Consider the following 25,648-nt stretch of genomic DNA (forward strand, 5'->3'; position numbering starts at 1 on the left):
TAGAATTTCGGCTTTGGGGCTACACTCTAGTCGAATAGTCATCGGACACAATCTGTGACATGGAATAGACTTACCACAACAGCAGCATGCATTGCCATCTAGCTCGAGCATTGCAATGAGTTAACGGCCATACGTGGGTGTCTACTCTTACTACATGTGCTATCCTCACCATAATATATATTCTAGCTTGGTACAGATAATTTACTATACTATAGGACAATTGAAATGTTCCGCAGTTAGCTCCCGAACTTTACCAACTTGACGTTCCTGTGACGTAACGCGTTGCCGAAGGTCTATTTAACATGGCAAGACTATCAGAATACTATATCGAAGACATATGCAAACCCAGTCGATAGTATAAAGATGAAGGCAATCGGCGTGGAGAACTACGGACCTATTGATCGTCTTGAAGCTCGGAAAGTCCCGAAGCCGACTGATCTTCAGCCGCGGGATCTTTTAGTTCGGTAGGATGGCTTCATCTTTATTGATCCTATGCATAGTCGCTGAAAGTCATGACAGAATTAAAGGCGTTGCTGTGAATCCGGTGGATACGAAAGTACGGAATGGTACATATGACGACTATCCTGGTAAGACCTAGACTACATCTGACATGGTTTACGTGGAGTACTAGTTGATTGACGTCTCGACAGACTACTACGACCGCGTTCCTCGACCATTCCAGATCACCGGCTACGATGCTTCAGGCATTGTCGAAGCCGTTGGATCACAATGCTCGATGTTCAGTGTTGGCGATGAGGTATACTACTCAGGAAGCCCCATCAGACAGGGCTCAAATGCCGAGTATCAACTAGTAGATGAGAGGAGTGTTGGTCGCAAGCCGAAAAAGCTCGATTTTGTAGAGTCGGCTGCCATGCCCTTGACGTATATCACAGCGTATGAGGCTCTCGTCGAAAGACTGGAGATAGAAAAGGGCGAAAAAGCAACTCTCCTCATCATCAACGGGGCCGGCGGCGTGGGTGCTATGGCTACCCAGATTGCACGTGTTGTGTTGGATCTCCCTGTGGTTATTACGACAGCGTCACGCCCGGAGACAATCCAATTTACGAAAGACATGGGTGCGACTCATGTCGTGAACCACAGAGAGGACATTGCTAGTCAGATCGAGAAACTCAACCTCGATGTACCTCTGAAGTAAGACATGCCTGTGGAAGTCTAGAATCATTACTAACAAGAGCTCAGGTATATCTTCATCACACACTCCACAGACCAGTACATGGATACGTGCGCCCGAGTTTGCGCGCCATTTGGCAAGGTCTGCTCGATCGTCCAAGGTCAAGCTAAGATGTATGGAACCGAATTCATGTCGAAGTCGTTGACGTTTGTCTGGTGTCTGCTTGGAACCAAGCCGTATCATAAGGTGGATGTCGAATCGCACCACCGCATTCTGGAAGAGCTCTCAGACTTGATTGATGCGGGAAAGATCAGGTGTCATCTCACGAAGCGACTGAAGTTGACGCTTGAGGGTGTGAAAAAAGGACATGAGCTATTGCAGTCTGGTGGGAGTATAGGCAAAGTCGGGTTAGGTGTAGATGAGCCTGGACCTGGGGAGATCTTTGCATAGTGATGTGTGTAACTCCATTTAGCTGTTGAATATACGCAGGCATGAAAACTGCAATACAGACAAAAATATGGCCATCACTGTTCTCTTTATCTTCTCCATATTACCGCCAATGATACCTATGTATGAAGATCCTCGGTCTTGCTTCATCCACTATCCACCGCGACCACCACATTCCAACCACCTACCTAGAGGTGAGCAAAGAGAGACCTTAAAAGTACCCCGAAACATCCAGAGCCAACCTCCGGTATGCACCGATGCAACAAGCAGGTGTTTACAGCCCTCGCGGTTTCACAAAATGATACCATGAGATTCACAATCAACTGTATACGATCAAAGACCACAACATCCAAGTCAACTCCTTTACAGAATGCATATCCCAGCCAAAAAAAATACCTCAACGCGTCCGAGATTTGCGTCTCTCGCCACTAATACACTGCACCTACACCAACATAGCCACAAATAACATACCTGACCCAAACTACACTCCACGCGTCCAGCCACATACAAAGCGACCCGAGCAATCCAAATCCAACGTGGAAGAAAACCCGCAATGGCACAGACGCAGACACCTATTACGTCTCCTCAGACGTGTTCTGGTGCGTCGCCACAGAGAAAAGCAAGCCGGCCAGTTACATATACTGACCCGGTGTAGGTAACAGATTTCAGCCATAAAAGATCCAGCAAGGCATGGTAGTTGTGTGTGTGTGTGTGTGCTAGCCAATGCCCAGGGTTTGTTTTATCACGCCACCATCTGTCAATCACCCCATACACTCCCCTCCCAATGATAAGGGTCCGGTACGTACACAGCGAGCAGGGGGGATCTACATGGACACGTGTATTTCGCCGATGATTATGGTGGTGGATGGACCCTTGGGGGGGTTAATGGATATGTGAGGGGGCTTGATGTGGAGTGGAAGGCACGGTGCCATTTGAGTTAGCGTTGTGAGCTGAAGGAAGGAAGGGAGGGCATTTCTATTATTATGATGGCGTGGCAAAGGATCCGAGTCATAGACTCTCGATGAGTCTTCCGTAGTGTGATCCTACATAGTGTTGGATGAAAGTCAAGTTGCTGTACGCGCGTGTGTATGTGTGTGATATTCTTAAGGGCTGCCAGGTAAGTAGATAAGTTAACGGTAAGACGCGATGACGAGGGACTGATCGCACGCCACACAAATAAGATAGAAAACGAGCCAACAAAGTCAACTTATAGCAGAACCAAATATTACATTTTGACTATATTAAAAGCTCAAATAAATCAAGCTACTACCGGTACTGGAGTGGATACCATCATCATCATCACACCCGACCCAGTTGCGTACTCGTGGAGAGAAAACAAGTTCAGACCCACAATCATAGATAGCATCATAAAACTATAATTGCTCTGCCTAAATAGTCATTTTACCCCAACAAACTAGCTTAGTAGTCTTCCAGACCACAAACACAGACTAGCAGCCTCTTCCCTATAGCATAGTAAACTACCCCCCACCCATCATGCTATGACAATGAACACATCCATCCAACTACCAGCTAGCAAGCTAACTAGCTACTAGCTAGTGAGTTTACGCCATCACTTGCGTAAGCACTCAATCCTGAGCAAGATAACCAATCAAGATGATTACCACCACGTAGACAGTGCACTGCACTTCTCAGTGGGTGATAGTTGTCAGATAAATGACGGGAGTGTGGAGGCCACTAATGATTAGTAGTTTCCAGTGGATGGAGCGATGATGTCAATGCACTGAGCTAGCTAGTGCGCTAGGTAGGTAGGGCTTCAGGCATCAAGGTTCTAGCGCAAAATTTGGTAGTCATCACGGATGATAGCAATTCCGTGCGATCATTAGATCTGATTGAGGATGATGACGGTGGTAGTGGTCATTGGGTATCGATAAAGAAGTTGAGACAGTAGATGTCGTAGGGATTTAGGAGCGACAGTTCTAGAAGAGCTTTCGGGTATGAGACCTGGGGAGTGTGAAAGAGAAAGTAAGGATAGAAAATAATCTCAAATCCAGATCCTTTCAAATTGATTCTGCCTACTCCGTCGCTAAAGGACGAATAAAATAAACCCAACCAATTCAGTCCAGGCCAGCCCAACTCAATCATGTGTTTGTAACTCTTTATCCGGATCTATCGAACTCCCGAGTCATGTCCGTGTCTTCGTATCGTTTCGTCTTGGCTTTTATCGTTTCTTTGTTGTATATATCGTATCGTAGCGTAGCGCATCATCTGCGTAACTGACGGTCGCCAGGACCGTGAAGTTTTGTGGCATAGAGTGGAGGAACGAGAGGAGAGGAGGAAAAGCTAAAGAGTATCATGCTGAGCCTCTTCTGGCTGGGACGAGGATGGTGCTGAGTCGCTTCCAGCGCTGTGTGGGTGAAGTGGGTGCATCGCGATCTAGACGGTTGTCTAGACTCGGCTTAGAAGAGGATTGAGTGGAGGATCGGGGCCTAGTGACAAGCGCTTCATGGTCGGCTAGGACATCCTCGAGCCGGACATCGCAATCAGACATGCGCGGCCGAGTATCATTGGGGTCGAGGATCTCGATGAATTTGGACGACATATCGCGCATCTTTCGATTGGGGAATGACTTGGTAGAGGGAAGTTGGTGTTCGTTGATTCTTTTTTTTGTTGGGCGGAATGCGGCTTTTAACGTTTTCTTTTTTTTGTCTCCTTCGCGGTGGCGACGATCACGAGGGTAATTGGGGAACTTTGTTGGTGAAATAGTCGGCGGTGGAAAAAGTAAACCCAACCGGGTCGGAGAAGTAGGTTCGTGATGGATGTTAAGGGAATAACTAGGAGCACTGTCCACCGTGAAGCGAAGAAGATCCGGATAACCGCTGGCGGATATATCTTCCGTGCGGTCAGAGAGTGGATAGGGAGTTGGAGATGAGTAGAGGGGTAAACGACTGGAATATGAAGGACAAAGGAGGAGAAGGACGAGAACGAAGATGAAAAAGGCACAGACAGTGCAGTAGCGGGTAATGCCGATTCGCTGAGCACGGTTTCAAGTATGCGCCAGGCAGGGATGTTCGAGTGGTCTTCTGCGTCAGAGCGGATGAGCTGACAGAGAATGGCCCTGAAAGAAATATTCTCGTTGTTGGAGAGGGATCTAGGCGCCGTTGACGTCCGGGGAAGATGGGTAGTATTTATTATTGCACGAAGATTTTACTTTTGAGTTCCTCTATGATGAGGGTGTACCCATTGACCCGCCAGTCATAGTGCCGCGAGTTCCGCATCACAAAGCAAAAGTCAAAAAGCCAAATTATTTGCCAGAACACGCGGGGGTTGGGGGCATGTGGGAAGGGATCAACTGAGGGACTGGGACGGTGGCGCATCCGCCAGGGTACGAGTGAGCAAGGGCATCAGCGGCCATATACGCCGTGTGCCCGGGTAGAGCATGTTGTGATGGGCTACCGGACCCTCTGATTGACGGGGCTGGCGGGGGTCAATCCTCAGGAAGGAGGGAGGAGTTCCGACGATGGTTCGTCCGTCATTCCGAAGGGTGTGAGTGTGATTGCCGGTGCTGATGAAGCGGTTGATGCGGTGGATGCGTGGCGTTGGGTTGGGTTGCTGGTCGTAGCTCGCCGGATCAGTCGTCAATCGTCAATAGTCATTGCGATCATGTCTGCAAGCGCGTTCGAATGGAGCTCCTGTTCCCTTAATTCCTGATCCAGTAAGACGCGATATCGACTCGACTCGACTCCACTGCCCTGCGGACCCTCCCGCCCGTCCCGGAGAGTGAGACTGAGAATGAGAGCATGACGTCGCACCGAATGCGATCCATGGGTCGTGTTCTGCAGAGCTATCCGGTGGCTCTAGATGTAAGAAAGAGATACTGGCTGTGCTCAACCACTCTAACCATTGTTGTGGTGGGGTTGGGAGTCATCGCAAAGGGAGCTGATGTGTCCAGCTCCATCGTTGCAGAGGCTGTCCATACAAATCGCGGGGATGACGGCAGATCGGCTTATCAAATGGATACGGCCCTCAGACGATCCATGTGCAACGCAACGAGCCCATCGATCAGCGAGGTTTATAAATAGAATGATAATGGAAAAGAATGGAGCGTGTATTGGACAAGTTTAGCGGAGGAATTGAGGTTAAGCCACGAAAAACTCCACGAGAAAGTCACTCCAGAGTCACGGGATACCCTCCCAGAAGCATGTGCTCGCCGTGACGTCATCGCATCGTTGCTTCATCTGTGCTTCGCCTCCATTCTTCACCAGCCGCAATAATTACTGGCTTACTGTTGGCTGTCTGTTGCTGGCACAATGCCACTTCATCATCGCAATGCCTACTAAACGTTCCAGGAAAAATCCATCGGTGGCACAGAAGCCGCCATCCCCTCCTCTGTCCGAGAAGAATGCCGTCATCACGCAAGACATCCCAGAGAAAGAGGAAGCAAAGCGAGAATCAGCTCCTCGAGATGAGTCGTATACACCTGAGCTCTTCGATGAAGATGAAGAGATGCCCGAAGAAACGGAGAATACCGTCGATCCCGACACTGGAAAAGCAGCCAAAAGAACGACCGAATACGCACTAGGAGGGGGAGGGTACAACGCACTCAAGTCGTACAAAGGGCAGATGTACTCCGGAATGGCTGTTGGAGGTTCACACACCTGGACATACGACCAAGGAACGTGGAAGGAAACCAAGGAAGAACCCGATCTTTGGAAAATTGACTACCAGACGAACAAAAGACGAGCGAGGAAAGCGCCTACAGGGAGTGGTGCGCCTGTGGGAACCGAGTATCACTGGCTGATAGTAGGCCATCAGGTAGGCTACACCATCTCATGAGACGACGGCTGGCTCACCCCCCACAGCATGTCAAGAAGATCGATGCCAACACGTACGAGACGCACCTCACGGGCTCAAAGTATAAACTGGCGTACAAGTCCGCGTCATCGAACTCTTGGTCGGTGCCGACCGTCAAGAAGCAACGGGACCGGGAAGTGGAATTGCTGGATGATGCTAAACAGCGCGTCCAGGGACTGCCGCCCGTGCTGGCATCAGAGAAGATTAAGGTTGAGAAACGCGAAAAGGGCCAACAAAGCCTCGAAAGCATGTTTGGAAAGGCTGCAGGCGTGAAACGAAAAGCGGATGAAAATGACTGATACGCGTGGCTTCGAACGAATGGCAGTCCTGGGCCATGTCATTCCTGCTTCGGCAACAATATACAAAAGTCATTCGAATATGCTTTACTGGAGAGATGATAATCGATCCAAGGAGATGGGTCGGGCGCACCCCGGCCCATACCTTGCAAAAGCTTTTACTGTGAGGTTATCCAGCGGGTCAAACAGCAATCTAGATCCTGCACTGATGAAACCGCAAGACCAACGATCGGTAGAAGAGCAACGAAGTCGAGCACGTAAGATAACTGGATAAAGCATGGCTACAGCCGTCTGCTCTACTACCCGAAAGCATAAATTCAATCCAAGGTCACAGCCAAATCTAGACTCACCCGCGAACAAACAAATCTCAACGCGCATGGCACAATCTAGAACATCAAGAAGAAGTCAATCTCCGACCCACAATCTCATCCCATCCCTTGGAACCGTGACATCATCCACCCCAAACCCAATATAAGCTTAACTTTGGCCTCATTCCAGACCTCCCCTAGACCATCCACCCGCGGTCTACCTTCCCCTTCAACATCCGCCACCCAACCACCCGCAATTTCCACCACCATCCTGGCAGCAACCCGCATCATGTCCAAACGCATCAGCACCTTCTTCCAACCTCTTCCGTCGAAGAAACTCAAACCGGATGCAACTACGATAACAGAATCAACAACAACAACATCATCATCAACAACCGTCCCACCGAAACCATCCACATACACCCATCACCCAAGCTATCCAATCCCGATCCGCGACCCGCCCAGCACCATCACCACGCCTCTCCTCTCTAATCCAGCACCTCGACCCCCCAAATCCATAACCAACCACCCGCACCTGGATCTCCTCTACTTCCAACCCTTCCTCCCCGCCCCACTAGCCCGAGACCTATTCGAGTTCCTGCGGAATGAACTCCCCTTCTACCGCGTCCGATATAATATCCGGCGCGGCGGAACAGAAACATCCATCAACACGCCAAGATACACGACTGTCTTCGGGGTAGATGATACATCGACATTCACTACTGCAAACTCGGAATCTGTTTCTACTAATTCCAATCCTGACACGAAAGTCCAAGAAGACGACACAACAAACTACAATCTACTAGATTCCCCTCAGCAACAACCACCAGCCAACTCACCAATATTGGTCGACAGTAAAACACGCACCGAAACCAAATCCAGATATCGATGCAGGCCTCGACCCATCCCGCCGTGTCTGGACATTCTGCGCCAAGCAGTGGAAAAGGCCACGGACGATGAGACAAGATATAATTTCGTCCTGGTGAATTACTACGCCACAGGGGACGATAGTATCTCGTACCATTCGGATGATGAGCGGTTTCTGGGCCAGAATCCCACCATTGCGTCCTTATCGCTTGGCGCGGGGAGAGATTTCCTGTTGAAGCATAAACCAGGTGGTGGTAGTACTACTGATGCTGATCGTGCGATTGCAAATGCAGCTGCGAAACCGCTCAAGTTTCCCCTCAAGTCCGGCGATATGCTAATTATGAGGGGCGAGACTCAGGCAAATTGGCTGCACAGTGTGCCTAAGCGCAAGGGGTTGCAGGGAAGTGCTGGTGCTTTGGGCCGGATTAATATCACGTTTCGGAGGGCGGTGGTGCCTGGCGGCACGGAGAATTATTATCGATTTAATGTGGGGGATGGAGTGGTGTATCGGTGGAAGGATGAGGAGGGGAAGATGGTAGCTACTACTGAATAATTTATAACTGTGTTGTAGCTTCATGCCTATGTAGATACAACTGGATTGGAGGAATAGGGGAAGGGAGGCCACTCAGTGCGAAGCAAACGGGTTGCTGTAAGCTCGGAAGCGATCAAGTGGCTGCGCACTGTTGAGGATCGTGTGCAACAATGCCCCGTAGTCCCATCCGATAGCTGCGGCCGCAAGAGCCGTTAGACTGGCCTGGTCCTCGCGTCCAGGTCGTCCAGGCCCGGTCATATTCTATTCATTATTAGCTACGGTTCGGTGATTGAAGGGACATGACATACAGGTTTCATATTGATATCGAAGATGGCAAACTGTGACCCCTCGCTAAACCGTCTAATGTCAATGCGAATGGGTGCCGTCGCCCCAATTAATTTGGCGACCTGCTCGCACTGTCGCATTGCGCTTCTGTACGACTCATCCTGCATTTCGGTTTCTGTGATAGCGCGCGAGTTCGCAGTCACGGCCACTGTACCATTGTATGGCGCAATGCCATCGACATGGTTGAAGCGAGTGATCGGAGGCAGACTCCAGTACTCTGGACTCTCTGTCGATGGCGGCATAACTGTGATCGTTGCCTCTTCGCCCGTGAGGTATTCTTCCACCATGACGATGGGAGACTCGAGCAGGAGAGCGTTGAGATGTTCCTCGAGCTCGGCTCGATTATGGCATACCTTGACACCGTGGCTGCCGCGACCACGGACGGGTTTACCAACCACGGGATAGTTTGAAATGGAGTCTAGTATAGGGGAGATATTATCCGAATTGCGGATCAACCATGAGCGGGGGAGGGTAAATGAGCCACGGATACGGAGTTGGTCGTTGAGATAGGCTTTGTCATCGAAGGATTCAACCAGGGTCGGTGGCTGCCCGACAACAGAGATAGGGGCTGAAGCAAGAGACTGCGAGGCTTGTAGTGGATGTGAGGAGAAGAGGATCGTGTTGGCCCAAAGGTGCGTTGCCCCTTGGCGCACAGCAGAGAGGATCCCATTCTCTGTGTCCGGGAAGCACCAGCCTTCTTGCTCTTTGGGGTTCGGAGAAGAAACCGGAGTCACGACTCGTACGCCACGGTTTTTGAGAGTGTAGGCGATGTCTGATCCCGAGTCTTGGTAACCTGGCATCTGTATTAGATTGAGTCCTTGGGATAGCAGGAGTGGGGTGTTATGCCGCCAGGCTTGCGGGGCTTGCGAGCGCCGTTGATGATGGGCGGCTCGATGGCCTGGTAGAGGACTGCGACTACTGGAGGGGTAGTCGCGTTATGCAATGATCGGGTTATTCGTGTCATGGGTAGACTCATCGTGTTGTTTAGGTGAATAGGTATTAGGGGCTGGAAATGACGGAGTGTGTTTTATAGTTGTGGAGCAACCCGAGAAAAGTGCCAGCATCGGATGAATCCAGCTGATCCTCGGATAGATCCGAAAACACGGAGTAGCCCGCATCTGCCGATTGTACTCCTGATAGCTTCATTGTGTCATGGAATAGAACAACGGCCGACTGTTTGCCTGCGTAAAAAGATCCGGAGAGAGTTCTCAAGGCCTTTTGACGATGTATTGTAAGTAAGGCTGCACGACAAAAGATTCCTATACCGGATCCCCTAATATCGCATGTCCCGTAACAGTTCGTCGACAGGAGTAATAAGCCGTGTAGAGTAGAGAGTATAGGCATTACTTCTGATATCAAAGACATTGGACCGGTCCTCTGTTGGTTGAGATTATTAGGCACTTCCTCCAGCTTCCTCGAACGCTATCTGCTGGTGTACAGTCATCGTTCTGAAGGGGTGAGTGAGGTGATTTTTGTAATGAAGAGCATGGATCTGTCGTCGATAAGAGTGCCGTATTTACAAAATGGGTCTCTAACAGACAGGTTTGGTTAGCTTCAATTGTTGACAGGAAAACTAGGATGTCATACCTCAATGATCTGGCGACAATTGTCTGGCAATGTTGAGTGGTGCTAGATGCAGCCTTAAACTGGGATGGCTTCCTAGATTAGATGCCCTTGTGCGAACAAACAGATTCAAACGTCGATGATAATGATATCTTAAATTCAAGGGAGAATGAGTTGGTCCAGACGACCTCTGATGCTACTCTGCTGCCTGCAGCAAGTGGAAAGTCTTGAAACCTAACATTGGGGCAACGAAGGACTTGTAATCTGCTCAGCGAAACAATGCCCTACAAAGAGAATGACAGCATGGCACAGCCTCAGAGTGATTTAGTGTGATTAAAGTCTGCTGGAGGTGGGCAGAAGTGGGCCCTCAAAATAAGCAAGGACGCACTAGACAAACCAAGCAAACGCCGGTGACTGGATTTAGGACCCCAGGAATATACGTATATATGAAAAATAGACCCCATTTCATGGTATACACAAGCCTCAATTATATTTCTACCATATACGCTAAGACCTAGTATCCGATGGATACGATACTACCTTTGTCCATGGCAGCAAGCGAGTTGTCCGTATCCAAACTTGCTAGGAAGCATTTCGACCATGCGAAGCAGACGACCCGGCCACTCCTCGTCGCGAATACAGCCATCTGATATTGATCTGGACTTTTCGCAAGTATGCTGGGATCGTGTGTGTAAATCAAATGCTTGGATATTAGGGCAACAACTGTTGTGTTTGGCAGAGATCTCTCTAAAAACTGTCTTACCCCATGGAACTTCCCTGTCCAAGCGACGTACCCGAAAACTTTCAATGTGACTGAATATTGACTGCATATCATCACAAGGGTACTAGGACAAGCATGATGACATGAGCGATAATAGCGTGGTTATGAGGTATCACATAGCGGTACTGAAGTGGCTGCAGTGGCTCCTATTTGTTTGACTCGAGTCCCTGTGTATATGACGATGGATGACTGATGGGACTCAGCCGAAAATGAATCAACTTTGCGCTGACTGCACAACATGAATAAAGCCCAGACCCTCCTAATAGAATCTTTTGTCGAGAGCTTTTGATCGTCAGACTCGCGTGAAGACGGATCTCGCTTCTGCGGAATTGCGGGTTGCGATATAACACTCAATTTTCTGATATATCACATCCGCCGAAACACTTTCAATAAATACTGCCATGACACGGGGCTTTTGCATTCGCGTGTCCTTCGGATAAAGCGCCATCGGTTATGTCCGACTGTCTGACGGCAAATATTTGATACATCACCTCACGGATTTGCCGATGGCAGACGTGGCTAACCTACCATGATCGCACCTCATCTAGCCAAAAGGATAAGTGTGCTGGGGGCTATTCAGGGCTAGCCTTACAGCGTTTACTTCTGAAGGCGCCGATCCTAGGAGTGTTGAGGCTGATGGAACAGGGGGGCTGTTGAGTTGGCTCACGGACGATCCGAATCTCCCCCAAAGGTATGGAATCTGACAGAGGTTACTCCAGAAATCGCCGCGAAAAAGAAGATTTGAGAGCCTCACGTCTAACTAAGTTTGATGCTGCTGATTGGCACTTTCGATGTCATGAGGCTGAGGGGATGGCAGGCTGAGCGAGGGTCACGTTAACAGTCGGGGTAACAAGGGGAAACTCGCTCCGAGCCAACCAACTAACCAACCAACCATTTGCTACCGTCTACAAGCAGCGACCAAACTTGAAGTCAGGTAAAATGCGGGATCTGGCTATTCCAGACATGACTTGCAGATCAAGACAATTGAGGTCGCATATCACGCGCGAAGCTTCGGAGAAGACCGACGACCGCTAAAAGAGGCGAACGGGGTCCAGGGACTATTGAGAATGGCAGAATCGGGAGATTGAGTATGTACTGACTGCCGGTACCAGATACAAGAAGATCAAACATTCAGCAAATATAACTACAACCTCGGTCTCCATCCACTCTCCTTGAGTTCCCTGCGACTCTCTTCCCGCAACACTCGCTTGAGAATCTTGCCACTTGCCGTCTTAGGTATGCTCGGTACAAACTTGACACCCCCTGTGAGCGCTTTATATCCCGCCAACCTCTCCAATAACCAGCTCTTTACCATATCCTCCGTCAACCTGCTCTCATCGGTCTCGGGCCGGCGGACTACATACGCTCGCGGCAACTCCGTCCCCGGGACCACATCCCGCAACCCAATCACGGCAGCATCCACAATGAGCGGATGCGCCAACAGCACGGCTTCCAGTTCCGGTGGAGCAACTTGAAATCCTCGGACCTTGATCAGCTCCTTTTTGCGATCTACTATATACCATTTCTGGGTAGCACCATCGCAATACGCGATGTCCCCCGTGTGGAACCAGCCCTGCTCATCGAAGGATTCCGCATTGGCAGCTGGGTTGTTGAAGTACCCAGGGGTGACGGCAGGACCGCGGACACACAGCTCGCCTCGTACTCCATACGCGGAAATATCAGTTCCGTTGTCGTCTACTAATCTATATCATTAAGTTAGCCCCGAGCTGATGGAACGAAGGAAGAACATACTTAGCCTCCATGTTCGGCACTAGCCTCCCGACCGACCCTGTCTCATCCCCTTCATCCCACCGGAACATTGTCGCAATACAGCATGTCTCTGTCATACCCCAAACCTGCGTACAATTGGCCCCTGGCCCAAGCAACCTTTGGAACCGTTTCTGGGCGTCTTTGTCCATGGGTGCCGCGCCCAAATTGCTCGCCCGAATGGAGCGCAGATAGCCCCGTTCGTAAGACATCGGATGCATGATGATGGCAATGGCAATGGGCGGAACGACGGCCATCTCAGTGACTTGGTACTTTTCAACCGTCTGCAAGAAGAGGGGTAGATCGAAACGCCGCATGACGTAGTTGATATGGCCAGCTTTTAGGCTGCCGAAATGGCTGCTGGGAGCAGCAGCGGCGTGAAAAAGGGGAACAGCGATGACTCTGCTTACCTTTATAAGTCACTTGTCAGCCAGACAGTCATTCATTCATCGATAGGGTCAACGGAAACAATTTCCAAGTGAGGTACATACTCGCCATGGTCGCGGATTAAACTCAAACACAAACTCGTGTTGGGCGACAAGATTCATATGCGTGATATCTACCGCCTTGGGAAGCCCTGTAGTCCCGCTACTGAACAGCCTGGCTGCCGTAGTTGTCCTAGACATCTCCTCGTTGTCAAATCTTACCCAATCTTGCTCACCATGTTCGAGCAGCTCAGTCCAGGACACCGCTCCATCTGGTACTGACTGTCCCAAAATATTGAATACCCGGATCCGATGTGTTGGGATTGATGTTGCTTTCGCTGCCGTAGTTATCGCATCGAGATGCTCCGGCTCTGTGATGATGAAGCTCGTCGCTGAGGAGCGGAAATGATGGCCTAATTCGAAGGTCGTGTAGGCTGGATTTGAGCCGGTAAAGATTCCCCCTGCGCCAACGATCGCCAGGACTAGCATGGTATAATAGATCTATCATTTGTGAGTAACCAACTGGCAGCGGAATTGGAAATTTTTGAAAAAAAGCGTACATCATTGAAAGAGTGAATGGCGACACAGTCGCCCTCTTGCACGCCCCAGGCGCGCAGCCCCGAGACCAGTTGGCGAACAATAGTCCGGGCTTTGTTGTAGGAAATGGAGCGAGAGGGATTGTGGACATCGACGTAGATCTGTACCAGTTAGAGGTGTTCTGTAGACGAGAAGAAAAGAAATTCGAGAAGAGGAGAATGTATCCCCCATCGGAATATTACCGGTTCATTATGATTGTAGGGCGGGTCAGAAAAGACATAGGAGATCACATCGGTGCAGGGCACCGGGGCCCTGGCTGCGGGTTCAAAAATCATGCTAGATGGAAAAAAAGAAAGGACAAGGGGCGACGCGAGGATGCAAGGATGCAGGGACCAGGAAGACGCATGCTGACCGATTTATAACCTCAGCTGAGGTGAACCCAGCCGCGATGCTGAAATAGGGTTTATCGTTGTGTCTGGAAGGCCACGGAGCCGGCAATTGGCACTGACTCGAGTACTGGACACATGGCCAGCATGGTATGACCGGGACCCCCGCCTGCGACAAAGGCATTGTTATTCAACGGCCCTACGGGAGACCATTCATGGAACGCCAGACCTGCAGATCGGAGAATATCGAGCAATCAGCGTGCACTGGCCTGGCCGGGGGTACTCGGATTTTAGTGTTGCGTGTCGTTGGGAAATGGCCAGAGAGACCAATGGCTGCGAGGCTAGCTGATAAACAGCCCCCAGCAGGCAACCCACCGACCCGCAGCGCTGCATTTGGCAGCTGCCTTCAAGCCAATAATTAAGCTCTCCTGCGCCTGAGAAGCTCGCCAACGGCCGTGGCATGGCAGCTTGGGTCCTCGGCCCATGCTTATCACCGATCACAGCCGAACCTGCACCCTCGGATACCTTTCCATTCTCCGCACCGCTACAGTGGTGCCGAGCACAAGAACATTGTCAATGCGATGAATCCCACGCCAATTTGTCCAAGCGCAGAGTGAGAGTCTCATGATTTGCCGACGGGTTCGGTGACAGCACAAGACCTGATAGCGACCGCAGCATCGTGCTGATTGTTATCACCGAAGTCGAATCTACAAGCCCGCACATATCCGGTCTGCGTTGACCGCAATGCAACAGGCCTGACCGTGACAGATCCCATCATGCTAGGCTGCCGCAGACCGTGCCTTCGTTAGGAAATTAGTCAGCGCGGTATGCACTGGGCTAACCGTTGTTGCTGTCGAGCATCAGGCCCAGATTATGACAAACAGCCACCCCTGCAGGATCGGCCCGTCAGTTGATGACCGTGAATAGCGACATTATGGGGATAATAGAAGAAACATCAGAGATTGGAGGAACTAGATTTATTTGTTCAGGCATGCCTGCGGCTTGAGTTCTTGTCGTCTTTGCTGAAGGAGATTATGCCTACCCTTTCGTAACAACCCACGCGCATCCGGTGAAAGCATCTGCTTTCACGTCTGCCTTGCCAATCTGACGTGCAGTTGTGACATTCGGCCGGAAAGCTTTGGCACTGTCGCTATTTAGCGTTTCTAGGAGCCATCTGAGACATATTGAGGCGTGTGATGTGCCTAAATGAGAATGTACAACGACCCCCCATCCGACGGGCTACGTTCAGCTCCGATCTCAAGCCTCACAGAGGACACAAGCTGTAATGATGTTAATATTTTAGCGGGGCAATGCCGGAGCGAACAAAAGCGACGCGATACACATTGAGCGTTTGAATCAAACCACTTGTATCAGGAGAATAAAATGCTCCGGACAGAGCTGGCTACAGGACCTTAAACTACCTCGCGCATCCAAGCAGCCACAAAGAAAATCCAAACTCTTTGATAGCAAGCTATTTGTGACGACGCCTGATGCGCTCATGCGCGTACGAAGAGTTGCGGCAATCATAAAGACGCGGACAGGGCCTGCGCAGTGGCGCCGGCTTATAAAGGAAGAATATAAATCAATAGAGACCTTGAGACTTATGACCAGACCGTGTGTACATGCAAGCGGTACACAGGAGGCAGCGCCGGGAAGTAGAATGGGGTGTGGTGTGGCACTCGTGGTGTAGATATCGACCATGGTGTCCCTTGGTCTCGGTCATAAACTTGACAATGGCAGACCCATGCTGAGTTAGCTGACATATATAGCATTTGACGGGTGTTTGTGACTCATGTAACCAGTATATTCGACGGTACCGACATTTTCTTGCAGGAGGGGAGCAGTGCGAGGTTCCTCTTCAATATGACTCCTCTTCAATATGACAACGCCGCACAGACCTACAGCAAAACCATCGAACGCTCTTGAAAGGGCGGCCTGTAGGCTCGCATCGCTCCGTACCTGCCTCTTCTTTCCATACATCTTGGTGTGTTGTACCCGGATGCAAACTCATCACAGGCTATGACGCCAAGATCAAGGCTACCCCCCAAGGCTTGGAGCCAAGGGCAATATCTGGGGATGGAAGTCTCTGTGACCTGAGATGTTCCTGTCTGATAGAACAGGCAAACATAGCCGAGTACTACATCGGCTTTGGCAAGAGATGAGTGGCCATGTATCAGAGATCTTGTCTCGGGTGATGGTTGCTCTTCCTGGCCGTCAATGTACGGCTGGGGTTGTGGTTACACGAAACTTTTATCCAATCCAGAGAGGAAATCTTGCTTCGTCTCAAAATCACGCGGAAGAGGCGTCCCCTTGGCAGGCGCATCTGCATCTCATTAACCGGCTTGGCTCGTCTAAGTTGGCACATAGCCTGGTGACAATGATGGCTTCAATCTAGACCATGTTCGGATCCGGAGTTTCTGTTGTTCGACTATTCCATTCTCCTTTGTTCCGATCGAAGCATTTTCTCTATGGATTTAATTCCCTTGCCCCGAACATCAAGGTCACAAAAATATTGGACGTATTCCCTTACGGTCTACTCCGGGCCATTCGTAAATGTGCAGAGTAGAGGGCCTTGCAGCGGGGTCATGAACGAATTTCCGCGGCAGTCCCGATAAGCAATATCTAGGGTGGTACGTAGTGTTTTGCAGGGATCCCCGCAGATGAGAGGAAATGAATTGCCCAAGTCTGAGGTTCCGAGTTCCAAGGTCCTCTGGCTGAACCCTGCTCGACGCAGGGTCTTCCACACGTTCAACCTTAAGTGTCAGAGTGGTATTTGTTCTCAACTTCTGCTCGTGTGGCAGGAAAATACGTTTGAGCCAGGTGAGCAGTATACCAGCTTGGGAAAGAGGACATATGTAGCGAGGTAGCACAGGCCAGCAGAATGCCAAGAGTCTTCTGCGCGGGTTAGCGTTGTACATGCTTGACGTTGCGAAATTCACCGGGGTTCTTCCGAATGGCGATCTCCAGGCCGTCAAACAGGAAGTCATGCCTTTCCCGACGGTCGCGATCCAGCAACATGGCTAGACGTGAAGGCGATAAGACCCATATCTTGAGCACAGGAGTATTCTGATTCGTAGTGACCTGAGGAGAGAATCTAGCGGCAATATCGATATTCCCGCCGTCAAAAGCCGCCTCGCGATGGAACCCAGGCCTATAATGATTTCACAAGCAGCACGCCGAGCGCTGAATAACACATTCCTAATCGGTCATATATTTAGCGCATGCCTGGGACGTTTGCCAAAACGCCACCAACTTTTTGGCTCGGGATGACTGGCTAACGCTGCTGTGGTCATATTTTAGCCGGTGGGTCTTGATTAGGGGGAAACACGGTGCCGTAATTTGCAACAAGGTTGACAAGTTTAACAGAGAAGGCAATGCCAACTTGATTTGGATGGCTGTCTTGATGAAAGGATCATCTGTAAGCCGGATGTTAGTTTCGCTCCGTTCTTTTCATTTTGTAGCCACCCGGCGGGTAATCCTTGCAGATGGCTGAGCAGTGCCTGGATACTTTTGCTGTTCCAATCCTGTCAGGTCAGTGGGAAAACTAAACACTATAAACCTGGCAAAAGGAAGGGTTTATTCGTATGACTCTATGATCTTCCTTAGGTAAGATACGAATCGGGCGCCCATACTCCTGTTGTGGAAGTATACAGAAGGTATCAGTAGTTAGTTAGCGCCTTAACTTGAAAACGGGCATTTTACTTCGATGATCAGCAGAGCTGCAATGTACCTCTGACACCACTCCCCTTTGTCACGCTCAAAGTCAGATTCTTAAGAGACAGCATATAGTATGGCTAGCCTGTTGGGTGGCTCCCGGGCAGGTGAGGGACCAAAGGAAAAGTTTAAGAGAAACGTCACTAAATGAAACCAGTCAACACTATCCTTCACTTGTCCAGAACAAGTAAATCAAGCGGTAGGATTGCTCCGAGTCCCGGTTACAGAGACTTTGTGTTGCTGTCTTCCTGAGGCATGCCCCTGGAGCGCCACTTACAGCGGCGTGATAACCAGGAAATGGCTTGTGCATGTGTTAATAGGATCCAGCTGATAACCACCTATGTTTTATCTGCCCTGTCGGAGTATCCGTGTTGCAGGAAGATAGCAGATGAGTGTTTTGTGGTCGCATGAACCTTCTTCTGGGCATGGCTGCTCCACTCCCCTTCACAACGCTCGGGTAAGCCGAGCATCAAACACCTGCAGAGATCAACCTCCGTGGCGTCTCATGGTAAAGAGACGACCGCATCTACTTTCAGTTCTTCTTTATGTCGAAATTAATCTTAGAGACTCTAGATCTCCTCCCTGCAGCCACGCGAGACACGTATATGTTTTTGTACTACTGAAGGCTGTAATAGCACAGGCTCATGATAACTCACCATAGGTCATTGATCTTGATGGCCTGGTGGATCAAATTCGAAGCAGATTGGAGGAACTATTGTCTCCGATAGATCAGAAGTCGCCATCTTAACTGATAGATAACAATCTGCTGGCGGATAAGTGCATGGGGCACTACGACTGTGCTACTGCACGACACGCATAGTTTTGGTTTCGCAAACAGTTCAGGTAATCCTATTATTATTTTTCCATTTTTCGTAAATCCTCAGTGAACAGATAACGCTCTCAGCTTGTTGCGCGGTTGTTCGGATTTGACTTATGGGGAATCAAGTCATAAGGCTGAGAGGTCGGTGGCATGGACGCCCTATAACACACAAGTGAAAGATCAGCCAAAGTTCGAGAAGTCGGAAACGGAACGATCGACAGAGGTGGTACGTATAGGGACTGGAAGGAATCGCAAAGGGATCTAAACCTAGAATAGAGGATTGAGTAATCTAGTCCAACGGCCACTGAAATTATAGTCAATGGTTTCGATGAGCTTCGATTCCTTCCATCTTGCGTGCCTCACATGTAAGTCGAAATGAAGGCTTGCAGGTGTGGCAGCATCTTCAGCAAGTTGCAGGAGGTTGAGGCGTTTGGCTGGTTTGCAGCAGCCAATGAGCGTGATCAGATGATCTCTTTGTAGGGAGTCGAAGGGAGTAGTCACTACTTAGGTGTACTTCTTGTTCCTGTAAGTACTACTCCTCCTCCTAGTGACTTCCGAGGGGCTTTCCAACTTCCAACTTCGCACTACTACAATCACTACATCCTCTTACATTTCATCGGAGCCAATCCCATCCCCTGCACTTCCACTTCTTCCACATTCAGTTCTTCTAGCGCTACCTCCAATTTCCTAATGTGGTAGCATTTCCAGCTCTACCATACACAGTATCTCACTCCACTCATGAAAATTCCTTGTTTTCTCTCTCCTTTTCCGACCCGCTACCACATGGCGTGTCAGCTTATCCTACGGAAGCTCGTATGACCCTCCGACTCTTGAGTCTAGCTTTGGCCCCCAGAATCAGAATCAGCTGGCATTCCACTAACCAGATCGAGTCTGAAGATCGACGTCGCGTGTATGAGCGTCATATCCTATTTTTCGCTGCCGGGTTTCCGAACCTCCTAGCTGACGGTGTACATGACTCGTGATAATATTCTCCTGAGGCTCCTGGTACGAATATCGGGAGTTGGCCGCCGCTAACCCAAGATACGGAGGTTGTACAGTAGTTTAACGCGTGGAGACTCCGCCGGGGTCCCAGAATGGATGGGTGTTGGCGCGTTAGGCTGGCGGCCTCCTGTGGCCTATGCTGGCCCATGCGTCTCGGGGCTCAGCGGAGTGCGTTGCATTTCCCCATCCCCGTCCCTATTCCCTTATCGGCAGGCAACCCTCCTTTTTTTTTCTTTATCTTCCACGAGACCCCAGTCCTACAATATATCTGCAGAAGCGCCCGCCAACCAGAAAACTAGTACATATTCGCACCAAGTCCGATGCAGCTGTTCCTGCTATTGCGATGGGGGGAAGATAGCAGTTGACTAGGGCACTCCACGGATAACATGAGAGACCCCGGAAGAATACGTGATCAAATCAGGAAATTGGCTAATTCGTATTCAATGGTTCAGGATCTACCTCGTATCTGTGGATGACGCTGGAATCGGGTCTGACCTAGACGGAAGCATCGCGCAATATCCGCACCGTCGACTCAGAATCTATTTCCAGCAGGCCCCGGTCCACTGTGGCACAAGCGACACTCGCGTGAATTAACCGGCCCCAGGAACCACGTTTCCTTCAGGAATTGATGGACCGTGGAGTCTGGATTCATTATTGCAGAATGTCTGTTTGGGCGGGTGGGGGAGAAGCGTTTCTTACGGCTAGCGTTGACATCCTGCGACAGCGCTAACATGCGGGCCATTCCGCTGCCAACGTGCTAGACACTCCTCACCCTCCTGCTGTGCCAATATTGTGCATAGAGGGGGCCTCCTGATACGCTGAGCTAACCAAGGGCATGTGTGAAACGATGGTCGGCCTAACAGATGCCTAGAGAATTAGAGTGTGGCGAGGTATACGGGATGGCGGACATGCCAACCGTCAGACAGACAGCAGATGGGATCCGGGTGGGAGCGCTAAGCCCGTTAATAAGCGGAATGACAATCAGGGTTGGTGGCCGTGGAATTATGTCCACTGCAAAAAAGGACGTGTGGCTTTCTGCGGTTACATCCGAATAGTAAAACAAAAGAAAAACTTCCGCTGCAATGTGATGATCAATCCGGACTAGCTGGCGACCATTGCGGTCTCATGTATGGCCGGATTATATTTTATTTATCTTGCCTAACGCGGATGGCTTGGACTTGGGCGATCGCCGCCTGGCGTGGCGTTGCGTTCTGGATTTTCAAACGGGAGATCGAATCCAAGACATTCATCCTATCGAAGGACTATGGAGCCGAGGGGGAGGCACGCGCTCCGTGGTTGGTGGAGCAGCCTCCACGGGCTGAAAAATACCAGGGATGCAGGGCAACTTCAGATTAAGCCATGCAGGCGCCCATACATCCCCCATTCGTCGAGCAATTATCTCAGCAGGAACTAGGGTGACCTTCGTTAGGTTGGGTGAATCTTGTTAAATACACCCCATGCTAAAATTACGCAGACTAAGCTACAAGCTACGGTTTCGGGGGGGTTCCGCAGTCTGCAGGCCGAACGGGGGATAATCATCCCCCTCGAGTCGGGTCAGATGTACGAAAAAAAAAGGATCAGAATCCTTCCATTTGCTTCCCGATCGGTCCTTAGGGTAGCTTGAGCGAGCCTTGACTAATCTGGCCTGTTATTTCCCCTCAACAATCGCCCCGGATCCGAAATGGGTAGCCCGGAGGTTGTACTTATCGACAGCGTCCCCTCGGTGCCTTTCCCTCTTCTCTGGTCCTAATATCCATACTACGTTGACGCATTTATATCTCATCCACCTTCCTCCCGGACGCGGCTCGTTAATTTCTTTTAACTTCTTCTCTGGGGCTTCTCCAAACAGCTTAGCTGTCTGTTTTAACTGAGTGCGGCTACTAAGCTATGCCCGCTATGACCATTACGCTGAGTGACCAGACACATACCATGTCTGAGGCCTCACCGAAGAGGGATGGCATCGCCGGGACAGAAGTCAAGAAGCCAGGCACTCGGCATGGCCATTCCCAGAGCAACTGCCATCACCTGCCGCCTCCCCCATCGCAACCCACTGCGGAAGGGGAATACCGATGCGGAATCTGCAACAAGACATATAGTCGACGTAGGCCGCCCTTTCTTATGATCGCCCAATGTTGACACATTTCTCTCCTGAGTCTCTTGATCATACTCAGAGACACGGCCACTTATGCACAGACTTGTGGTTAACCAGATAATAGGTGATCTGCGGGACCGGCACCGTCGCCGTTGTATTAAGAACATTGGCCAGGAACGCCAGTCCAAGCGCAAATCCTGCGACGCCTGTGCGCAGAAGAAGCTGCGGTGTTCCATGACCCGGCCCTCCTGTAGTCGGTGTCTGCAAAGCCGACGGCCTTGCGTGTATCCGCAATCTTCTGTTCCTGTTCAAACTCCCAGTCTTGATGATGCCCAGGATAATATTGCTTCGTCTGCCGGTTCCATACACTCTGTTCCGATCTGTGCTGGTATAATACCTGGTGGCACGACATGGGCCCTCCCAACATATCCGTTCGACACACCATCTACCGCGGATGAACTACACGATGTCTCGGGCTCCTCGTGGAGCCCCGAAACTCCAACGAATGCCGATCTTGCGTTCCATGCCGTTAATGAGAGTACTATGCTTCCAATGCAAGATGCCTCGTTGATGAATTCTCCGCCCTGGCAAGACGATCTTCATGAACAGTCCGAAACATTTGGGCTAGAGGAGTTCTTTCCCGGGTCGCTTGACAGTTGTTCGCACGCTATGTATATGCCACCGACGATGAGGTCCTCTCCAGTGACCATGGTCCCTCCCACCCCGGCTACTCTCCCGGGTGACTCTTATGCCGCGGGTGGCGGACTGAATATGTCGTCGGTATCTCCTGGATATTTCGATAATATCTGGCCGGATATGGCGTCTAACGACGATGAAAACGAAACTTGGCGGTTCAGCACGTACACACATAGCCTGACAGGATCGGGGTTCGGCCAAAGCTTCCTGCCCAAAACAAGTCATCATAGCCCAGGTGACGTTGGTGACCTCTATCAAGAGCTGTTCAGTCTGCTACGCGAATACCCTGGGTTGGCTCTGCAGAGACAGTTCTACTCGCCCTTCCTACATCATGAGCTACAAGGGTATGCGATGCAATCAATGGGCCAGCCACTTAGAACCACTCTGAGTTCGATATCATCCTATGCTAATTATCTGGAGACCTGCGATACATTTGACCTGTCAATGCACAATGGGGAGCGCCTTGCAGCGGCAGAAGGCTGCGTAGTAGCGCTTCATGCGGTGTGTGTTCAACAGATCTTGAGCCTTTTCGGAGACAATTTCGCCACCAAAGGCCTCAGCAAGCTCCCAAGCCTTACAGGCGACCAAGGGCACCCCGAGACCCCTGTTGACATTCTCTTGAGGGTATGTAACCCCCCCCCCCCCCCCCCCCCCCCCAACTCCGATTGCCCTACGCCTCACCCTACGCTCTGAGCTGACCTGGGTGGGCTTTAGATGACGCAACGGGTCTACAAACTTCACGAGGACATTCTTCGTACCCCCCATGAAGATGAAACGGATTGGCGGCGATGGAAATTCGCCGAATCCCTGCGACGTAACATTTTCTTCGCCAATATAATCCGCACATTAGCAGGACGGGCCCGCCGTTACAACGGGATCAACATTGACCCGCTAGATAGCGCGATCCTTCTTCAGCTGCCGTTGCCGGCGCCGGAGGAAATGTGGCGAGCACGCAGCGAAGGGGAGTGGATGATAGCCCGCGCACAGACGCAGCGGTCGTGGGCGCGGGGGGTGGATGGTAGCATGCTGCCAGCCCTGCGGACCCTTCAACAATTGTTGGTATTGGAAGAGGTTGGCAGTGTAAGTGTTACGTTATTGCTTCCCATCACACGCATGATTCTGGCGTGCGCCAAGCTCAACGGAGCTTCATATGGCTGAGGTGGACCGGTGGGCCCGGCGATAGGGCGAATATGATCGTCACGGTTGAAATTCTTTTGGCATGATTTCTTGTTTCTAAATACCCTGTTGTTCTCACGAAGACTACGATCATCGTGGGATGTATAGTTCTGTGTGCCCGCTGAGGAGGTAGACTAGATTTGGATTGTGCGAGGCTTTTTTATTACTATTATTATGATGCTCATTGTTTCTTTCCGTTTTGTCGTGGAATTGACACCGAAATCGGAACCCAATTCCGTGGGGGATCTCGACATTGATAGATCCCATCACGTCTTTAGCCGCCACCGGATTTTGAAGCTAGCTAGCTATCGGCAACAACAAAGTCCGTGCCAACCTACACGTATCAACGAGGGAAAAGAATGAAATCAGCAAGCCGAAAAGAGAAAAAAGAAAAGACCGGGGCTGCTGCCGGGCGCATGTACGAGGGAGGACTGGACCTTGGGGCTGGGCTTGGCTGGCTGAGACGCCAAAACCCGGATACACGGCGATGCCGAGGCCTCGACTCACGACGAACATGCAGGCCGTCAGGCAGGCAAGGCCGACCAGCGGGAGCAGGAGGAATCGCGACCGGACGGCGAACAGGGTCCAGGCAGGTTAGGAAGGACAGGTTCAGCGAGCGGATACGGTACCTAGTACTTAGATAGTCAGTGCTGCTTAGTTCTGACCAGCGAACTAGCTTTCCCGCGGATGGTAACCTCCGGCGGGGGTCCGGCATCCACCCGTGGGATTTACTTGGGGGTCTTTTTGTACCTCTCGTGTCGATCGCAGCTATCTCCTCCGAGGTTCAGGGCCAATCGTTGGTCTGCAGGCGATGCAGTAGTGTCGACGGACTAGGACGAGTTGGTTAACATCTCCTGGGTGGTGGATTGGTCTCGCCGAAGTAGTAAGTAGTGCTATGCTATCTATCTATCTAGTACTAGTCGTTGCTTTCATGGTAATGAGGATAGGAGGTGGGAGGGGGGGAGGGTGTGCTATCCCACTATGTTCTATTCATTATTTTCTTTTTCATCGTAAGGTGCCACCTTGATGGAGTACACCATCGCAACAAGTCTTGTGATGGTCTTTTGTCTTTGGGGTGGTTATTTCCACCACCCCCACTGATACGCATACACCCATTCCATATCCACTAAAGCAAAGCATCCGCCGCGCAAAAAAAAAAAAGAGGATAACAGAAGACAACAAGTCAAGCCAGAAGAGGGGTAAAAAGGATGAAACCTAATCTCGATAAGCGCCGCCAAGTCCTGCAGGTCAATCTAACTTGCCCTCCTCCTTCTGTGTTTTATCCCGACCAAGAAAGGAAACCAAGCAAAACGAAGGCGAATCCGGCCCCCTCCGTGTTATTCTCTCCCAAGATGGGAATATGCTATGCTTGGCTGCGAGTTTGCCGATGAACACCCTGACCTTTTCCCCCGCCACTCGCCTCCTGTGCCGAGTACTTGGCTATACGCTGAATGACCATTGTTTGATGGTGTGTTGGCGTGCTGGGTGTTGTTCTTGGGTTACAGAGAGGAAAGTCTTGGGAGAGGTCTTGGTGAAGAGGAGATGGTCTGGGCATAGTCCGGCTACTAGGTAAGTAGCGGATTACTATAAGATCGCTAAGTTAAGAGTGGAGCAGGTGTATACGTATGTATCCCTATTTTGAATGCTGATGCCAAGACGTTGGCAGGAGAGGAGACAGAGAGGGAGGGGGGGAGGGAGGGAGGGAAGGGCCTGTTTTGTCCCTTAGGCACTGACTACACTTGGCTTAATCTATACTATCTTCTCACTACTTCGGTAGTCTACTTGGTGAGATACTACTTCCTGTTTATGCAGCTGAGTCTCGGCGAAGTGGGGTGGGGGGGATGCTAGCACTAACAGGTAGTAGGATTCAGTTCTCGTCACTGCGTGCGCGCGCTGCCGCTCTCTTTCTCTCTCTCTGTGTGTGCTTGCAGGCAGCTACCTAACTAGCTA

The 25,648-nt window shown here is 50.7% G+C and overlaps 9 protein-coding genes across 9 annotated transcripts; 5 read left to right on the plus strand and 4 right to left on the minus strand.

Moving 5' to 3' along the window:
• Positions 1-215: 215 nt before the first annotated feature.
• Positions 216-1,634, plus strand: BO83DRAFT_410710 (zinc-binding alcohol dehydrogenase family protein). Its single transcript, XM_025534242.1, has 4 exons — positions 216-464; positions 520-587; positions 651-1,152; positions 1,201-1,634. Exons 1-4 carry the CDS (start codon positions 364-366, stop codon positions 1,580-1,582), a joined length of 1,053 nt encoding a protein of 350 aa, XP_025384653.1. The 5' UTR covers positions 216-363; the 3' UTR covers positions 1,583-1,634.
• A 2,256-nt stretch (positions 1,635-3,890) lies between these two features.
• Positions 3,891-5,363, minus strand: BO83DRAFT_401716 (uncharacterized protein; the record flags this gene model as incomplete). The annotated part of the gene is made up of 3 exons (XM_025533481.1): positions 3,891-4,571; positions 4,994-5,149; positions 5,298-5,363. The coding sequence occupies 3 exons, from the start codon at positions 5,361-5,363 to the stop codon at positions 3,891-3,893; spliced, it is 903 nt and encodes a 300-aa protein (XP_025384654.1).
• Positions 5,364-5,653: 290 nt separating this feature from the next.
• Positions 5,654-6,690, plus strand: BO83DRAFT_410712 (uncharacterized protein; the record flags this gene model as incomplete). Its single annotated transcript, XM_025534243.1, has 2 exons — positions 5,654-6,352; positions 6,400-6,690. Exons 1-2 carry the CDS (start codon positions 5,867-5,869, stop codon positions 6,688-6,690), a joined length of 777 nt encoding a protein of 258 aa, XP_025384655.1. The 5' UTR covers positions 5,654-5,866.
• Positions 6,691-7,174: 484 nt separating this feature from the next.
• Positions 7,175-8,542, plus strand: BO83DRAFT_116255 (alpha-ketoglutarate-dependent dioxygenase AlkB family protein). Its single transcript, XM_025525973.1, has one exon. It carries the CDS (start codon positions 7,285-7,287, stop codon positions 8,413-8,415), a length of 1,131 nt encoding a protein of 376 aa, XP_025384656.1. The 5' UTR covers positions 7,175-7,284; the 3' UTR covers positions 8,416-8,542.
• BO83DRAFT_381247 (glutathione synthetase ATP-binding domain-like protein) lies at positions 8,456-9,586 on the minus strand. Its single transcript, XM_025531945.1, has 2 exons — positions 8,703-9,586; positions 8,456-8,655 (listed from the first exon to the last, which is right to left on the minus strand). Exons 1-2 carry the CDS (start codon positions 9,537-9,539, stop codon positions 8,488-8,490), a joined length of 1,005 nt encoding a protein of 334 aa, XP_025384657.1. The 5' UTR covers positions 9,540-9,586; the 3' UTR covers positions 8,456-8,487.
• A 2,586-nt stretch (positions 9,587-12,172) lies between these two features.
• BO83DRAFT_116340 (acyl--CoA ligase) lies at positions 12,173-14,248 on the minus strand. The gene is made up of 5 exons (XM_025525974.1): positions 14,055-14,248; positions 13,836-13,973; positions 13,342-13,776; positions 12,836-13,260; positions 12,173-12,786 (listed from the first exon to the last, which is right to left on the minus strand). The coding sequence occupies exons 1-5, from the start codon at positions 14,145-14,147 to the stop codon at positions 12,228-12,230; spliced, it is 1,650 nt and encodes a 549-aa protein (XP_025384658.1). The 5' UTR covers positions 14,148-14,248; the 3' UTR covers positions 12,173-12,227.
• Positions 14,249-14,397: 149 nt separating this feature from the next.
• On the minus strand, positions 14,398-15,191 carry BO83DRAFT_401721 (uncharacterized protein; the record flags this gene model as incomplete). The annotated part of the gene is made up of 5 exons (XM_025533482.1): positions 14,398-14,531; positions 14,570-14,742; positions 14,791-14,880; positions 14,910-14,977; positions 15,117-15,191. The coding sequence occupies 5 exons, from the start codon at positions 15,189-15,191 to the stop codon at positions 14,398-14,400; spliced, it is 540 nt and encodes a 179-aa protein (XP_025384659.1).
• A 1,496-nt stretch (positions 15,192-16,687) lies between these two features.
• BO83DRAFT_440122 (uncharacterized protein) lies at positions 16,688-17,307 on the plus strand. The gene is made up of 2 exons (XM_025536229.1): positions 16,688-17,018; positions 17,071-17,307. The coding sequence occupies exons 1-2, from the start codon at positions 16,859-16,861 to the stop codon at positions 17,220-17,222; spliced, it is 312 nt and encodes a 103-aa protein (XP_025384660.1). The 5' UTR covers positions 16,688-16,858; the 3' UTR covers positions 17,223-17,307.
• A 4,049-nt stretch (positions 17,308-21,356) lies between these two features.
• On the plus strand, positions 21,357-23,861 carry BO83DRAFT_116436 (Zn(II)2Cys6 transcription factor domain-containing protein). The gene is made up of 3 exons (XM_025525975.1): positions 21,357-21,835; positions 21,951-23,146; positions 23,237-23,861. Exons 1-3 carry the CDS (start codon positions 21,622-21,624, stop codon positions 23,678-23,680), a joined length of 1,854 nt encoding a protein of 617 aa, XP_025384661.1. The 5' UTR covers positions 21,357-21,621; the 3' UTR covers positions 23,681-23,861.
• The last annotated feature ends 1,787 nt before the right edge of the window (positions 23,862-25,648 follow it).

This window comes from Aspergillus eucalypticola, assembly GCF_003184535.1.
Source record: "Aspergillus eucalypticola CBS 122712 chromosome Unknown BO83scaffold_26, whole genome shotgun sequence".
NCBI classification, from domain to species: Eukaryota; Fungi; Ascomycota; class Eurotiomycetes; order Eurotiales; family Aspergillaceae; genus Aspergillus; species Aspergillus eucalypticola.

What these genes read in the sequence shown, in the direction of transcription:
- BO83DRAFT_410710 (XM_025534242.1), top strand. Translation starts at nt 364, where the DNA reads ATGAAGGCAATCGGCGTGGAGAACTACGGACCTATTGATCGTCTTGAA. An exon ending in TACATATGACGACTATCCTG is followed by an intron (nt 588 to 650) that starts GTAAGACCTAGA and finishes ACGTCTCGACAG; the next exon opens with ACTACTACGACCGCGTTCCT. An exon ending in AACCTCGATGTACCTCTGAA is followed by an intron (nt 1,153 to 1,200) that starts GTAAGACATGCC and finishes ACAAGAGCTCAG; the next exon opens with GTATATCTTCATCACACACT.
- BO83DRAFT_116255 (XM_025525973.1), top strand. Translation starts at nt 7,285, where the DNA reads ATGTCCAAACGCATCAGCACCTTCTTCCAACCTCTTCCGTCGAAGAAA.
- BO83DRAFT_381247 (XM_025531945.1), bottom strand. Translation starts at nt 9,539, where the DNA reads ATGCCAGGTTACCAAGACTCGGGATCAGACATCGCCTACACTCTCAAA. An exon ending in TCGATATCAATATGAAACCT is followed by an intron (nt 8,656 to 8,702) that starts GTATGTCATGTC and finishes AATAATGAATAG; the next exon opens with AATATGACCGGGCCTGGACG.
- BO83DRAFT_116340 (XM_025525974.1), bottom strand. Translation starts at nt 14,147, where the DNA reads ATGATTTTTGAACCCGCAGCCAGGGCCCCGGTGCCCTGCACCGATGTG. An exon ending in CCATTCACTCTTTCAATGAT is followed by an intron (nt 13,777 to 13,835) that starts GTACGCTTTTTT and finishes CACAAATGATAG; the next exon opens with ATCTATTATACCATGCTAGT. An exon ending in GTGCCGAACATGGAGGCTAA is followed by an intron (nt 12,787 to 12,835) that starts GTATGTTCTTCC and finishes TTAATGATATAG; the next exon opens with ATTAGTAGACGACAACGGAA.
- BO83DRAFT_440122 (XM_025536229.1), top strand. Translation starts at nt 16,859, where the DNA reads ATGAGAGGAAATGAATTGCCCAAGTCTGAGGTTCCGAGTTCCAAGGTC. An exon ending in GGAAAATACGTTTGAGCCAG is followed by an intron (nt 17,019 to 17,070) that starts GTGAGCAGTATA and finishes GAGGTAGCACAG; the next exon opens with GCCAGCAGAATGCCAAGAGT.
- BO83DRAFT_116436 (XM_025525975.1), top strand. Translation starts at nt 21,622, where the DNA reads ATGCCCGCTATGACCATTACGCTGAGTGACCAGACACATACCATGTCT. An exon ending in CAACAAGACATATAGTCGAC is followed by an intron (nt 21,836 to 21,950) that starts GTAGGCCGCCCT and finishes ACCAGATAATAG; the next exon opens with GTGATCTGCGGGACCGGCAC. An exon ending in CTGTTGACATTCTCTTGAGG is followed by an intron (nt 23,147 to 23,236) that starts GTATGTAACCCC and finishes GGTGGGCTTTAG; the next exon opens with ATGACGCAACGGGTCTACAA.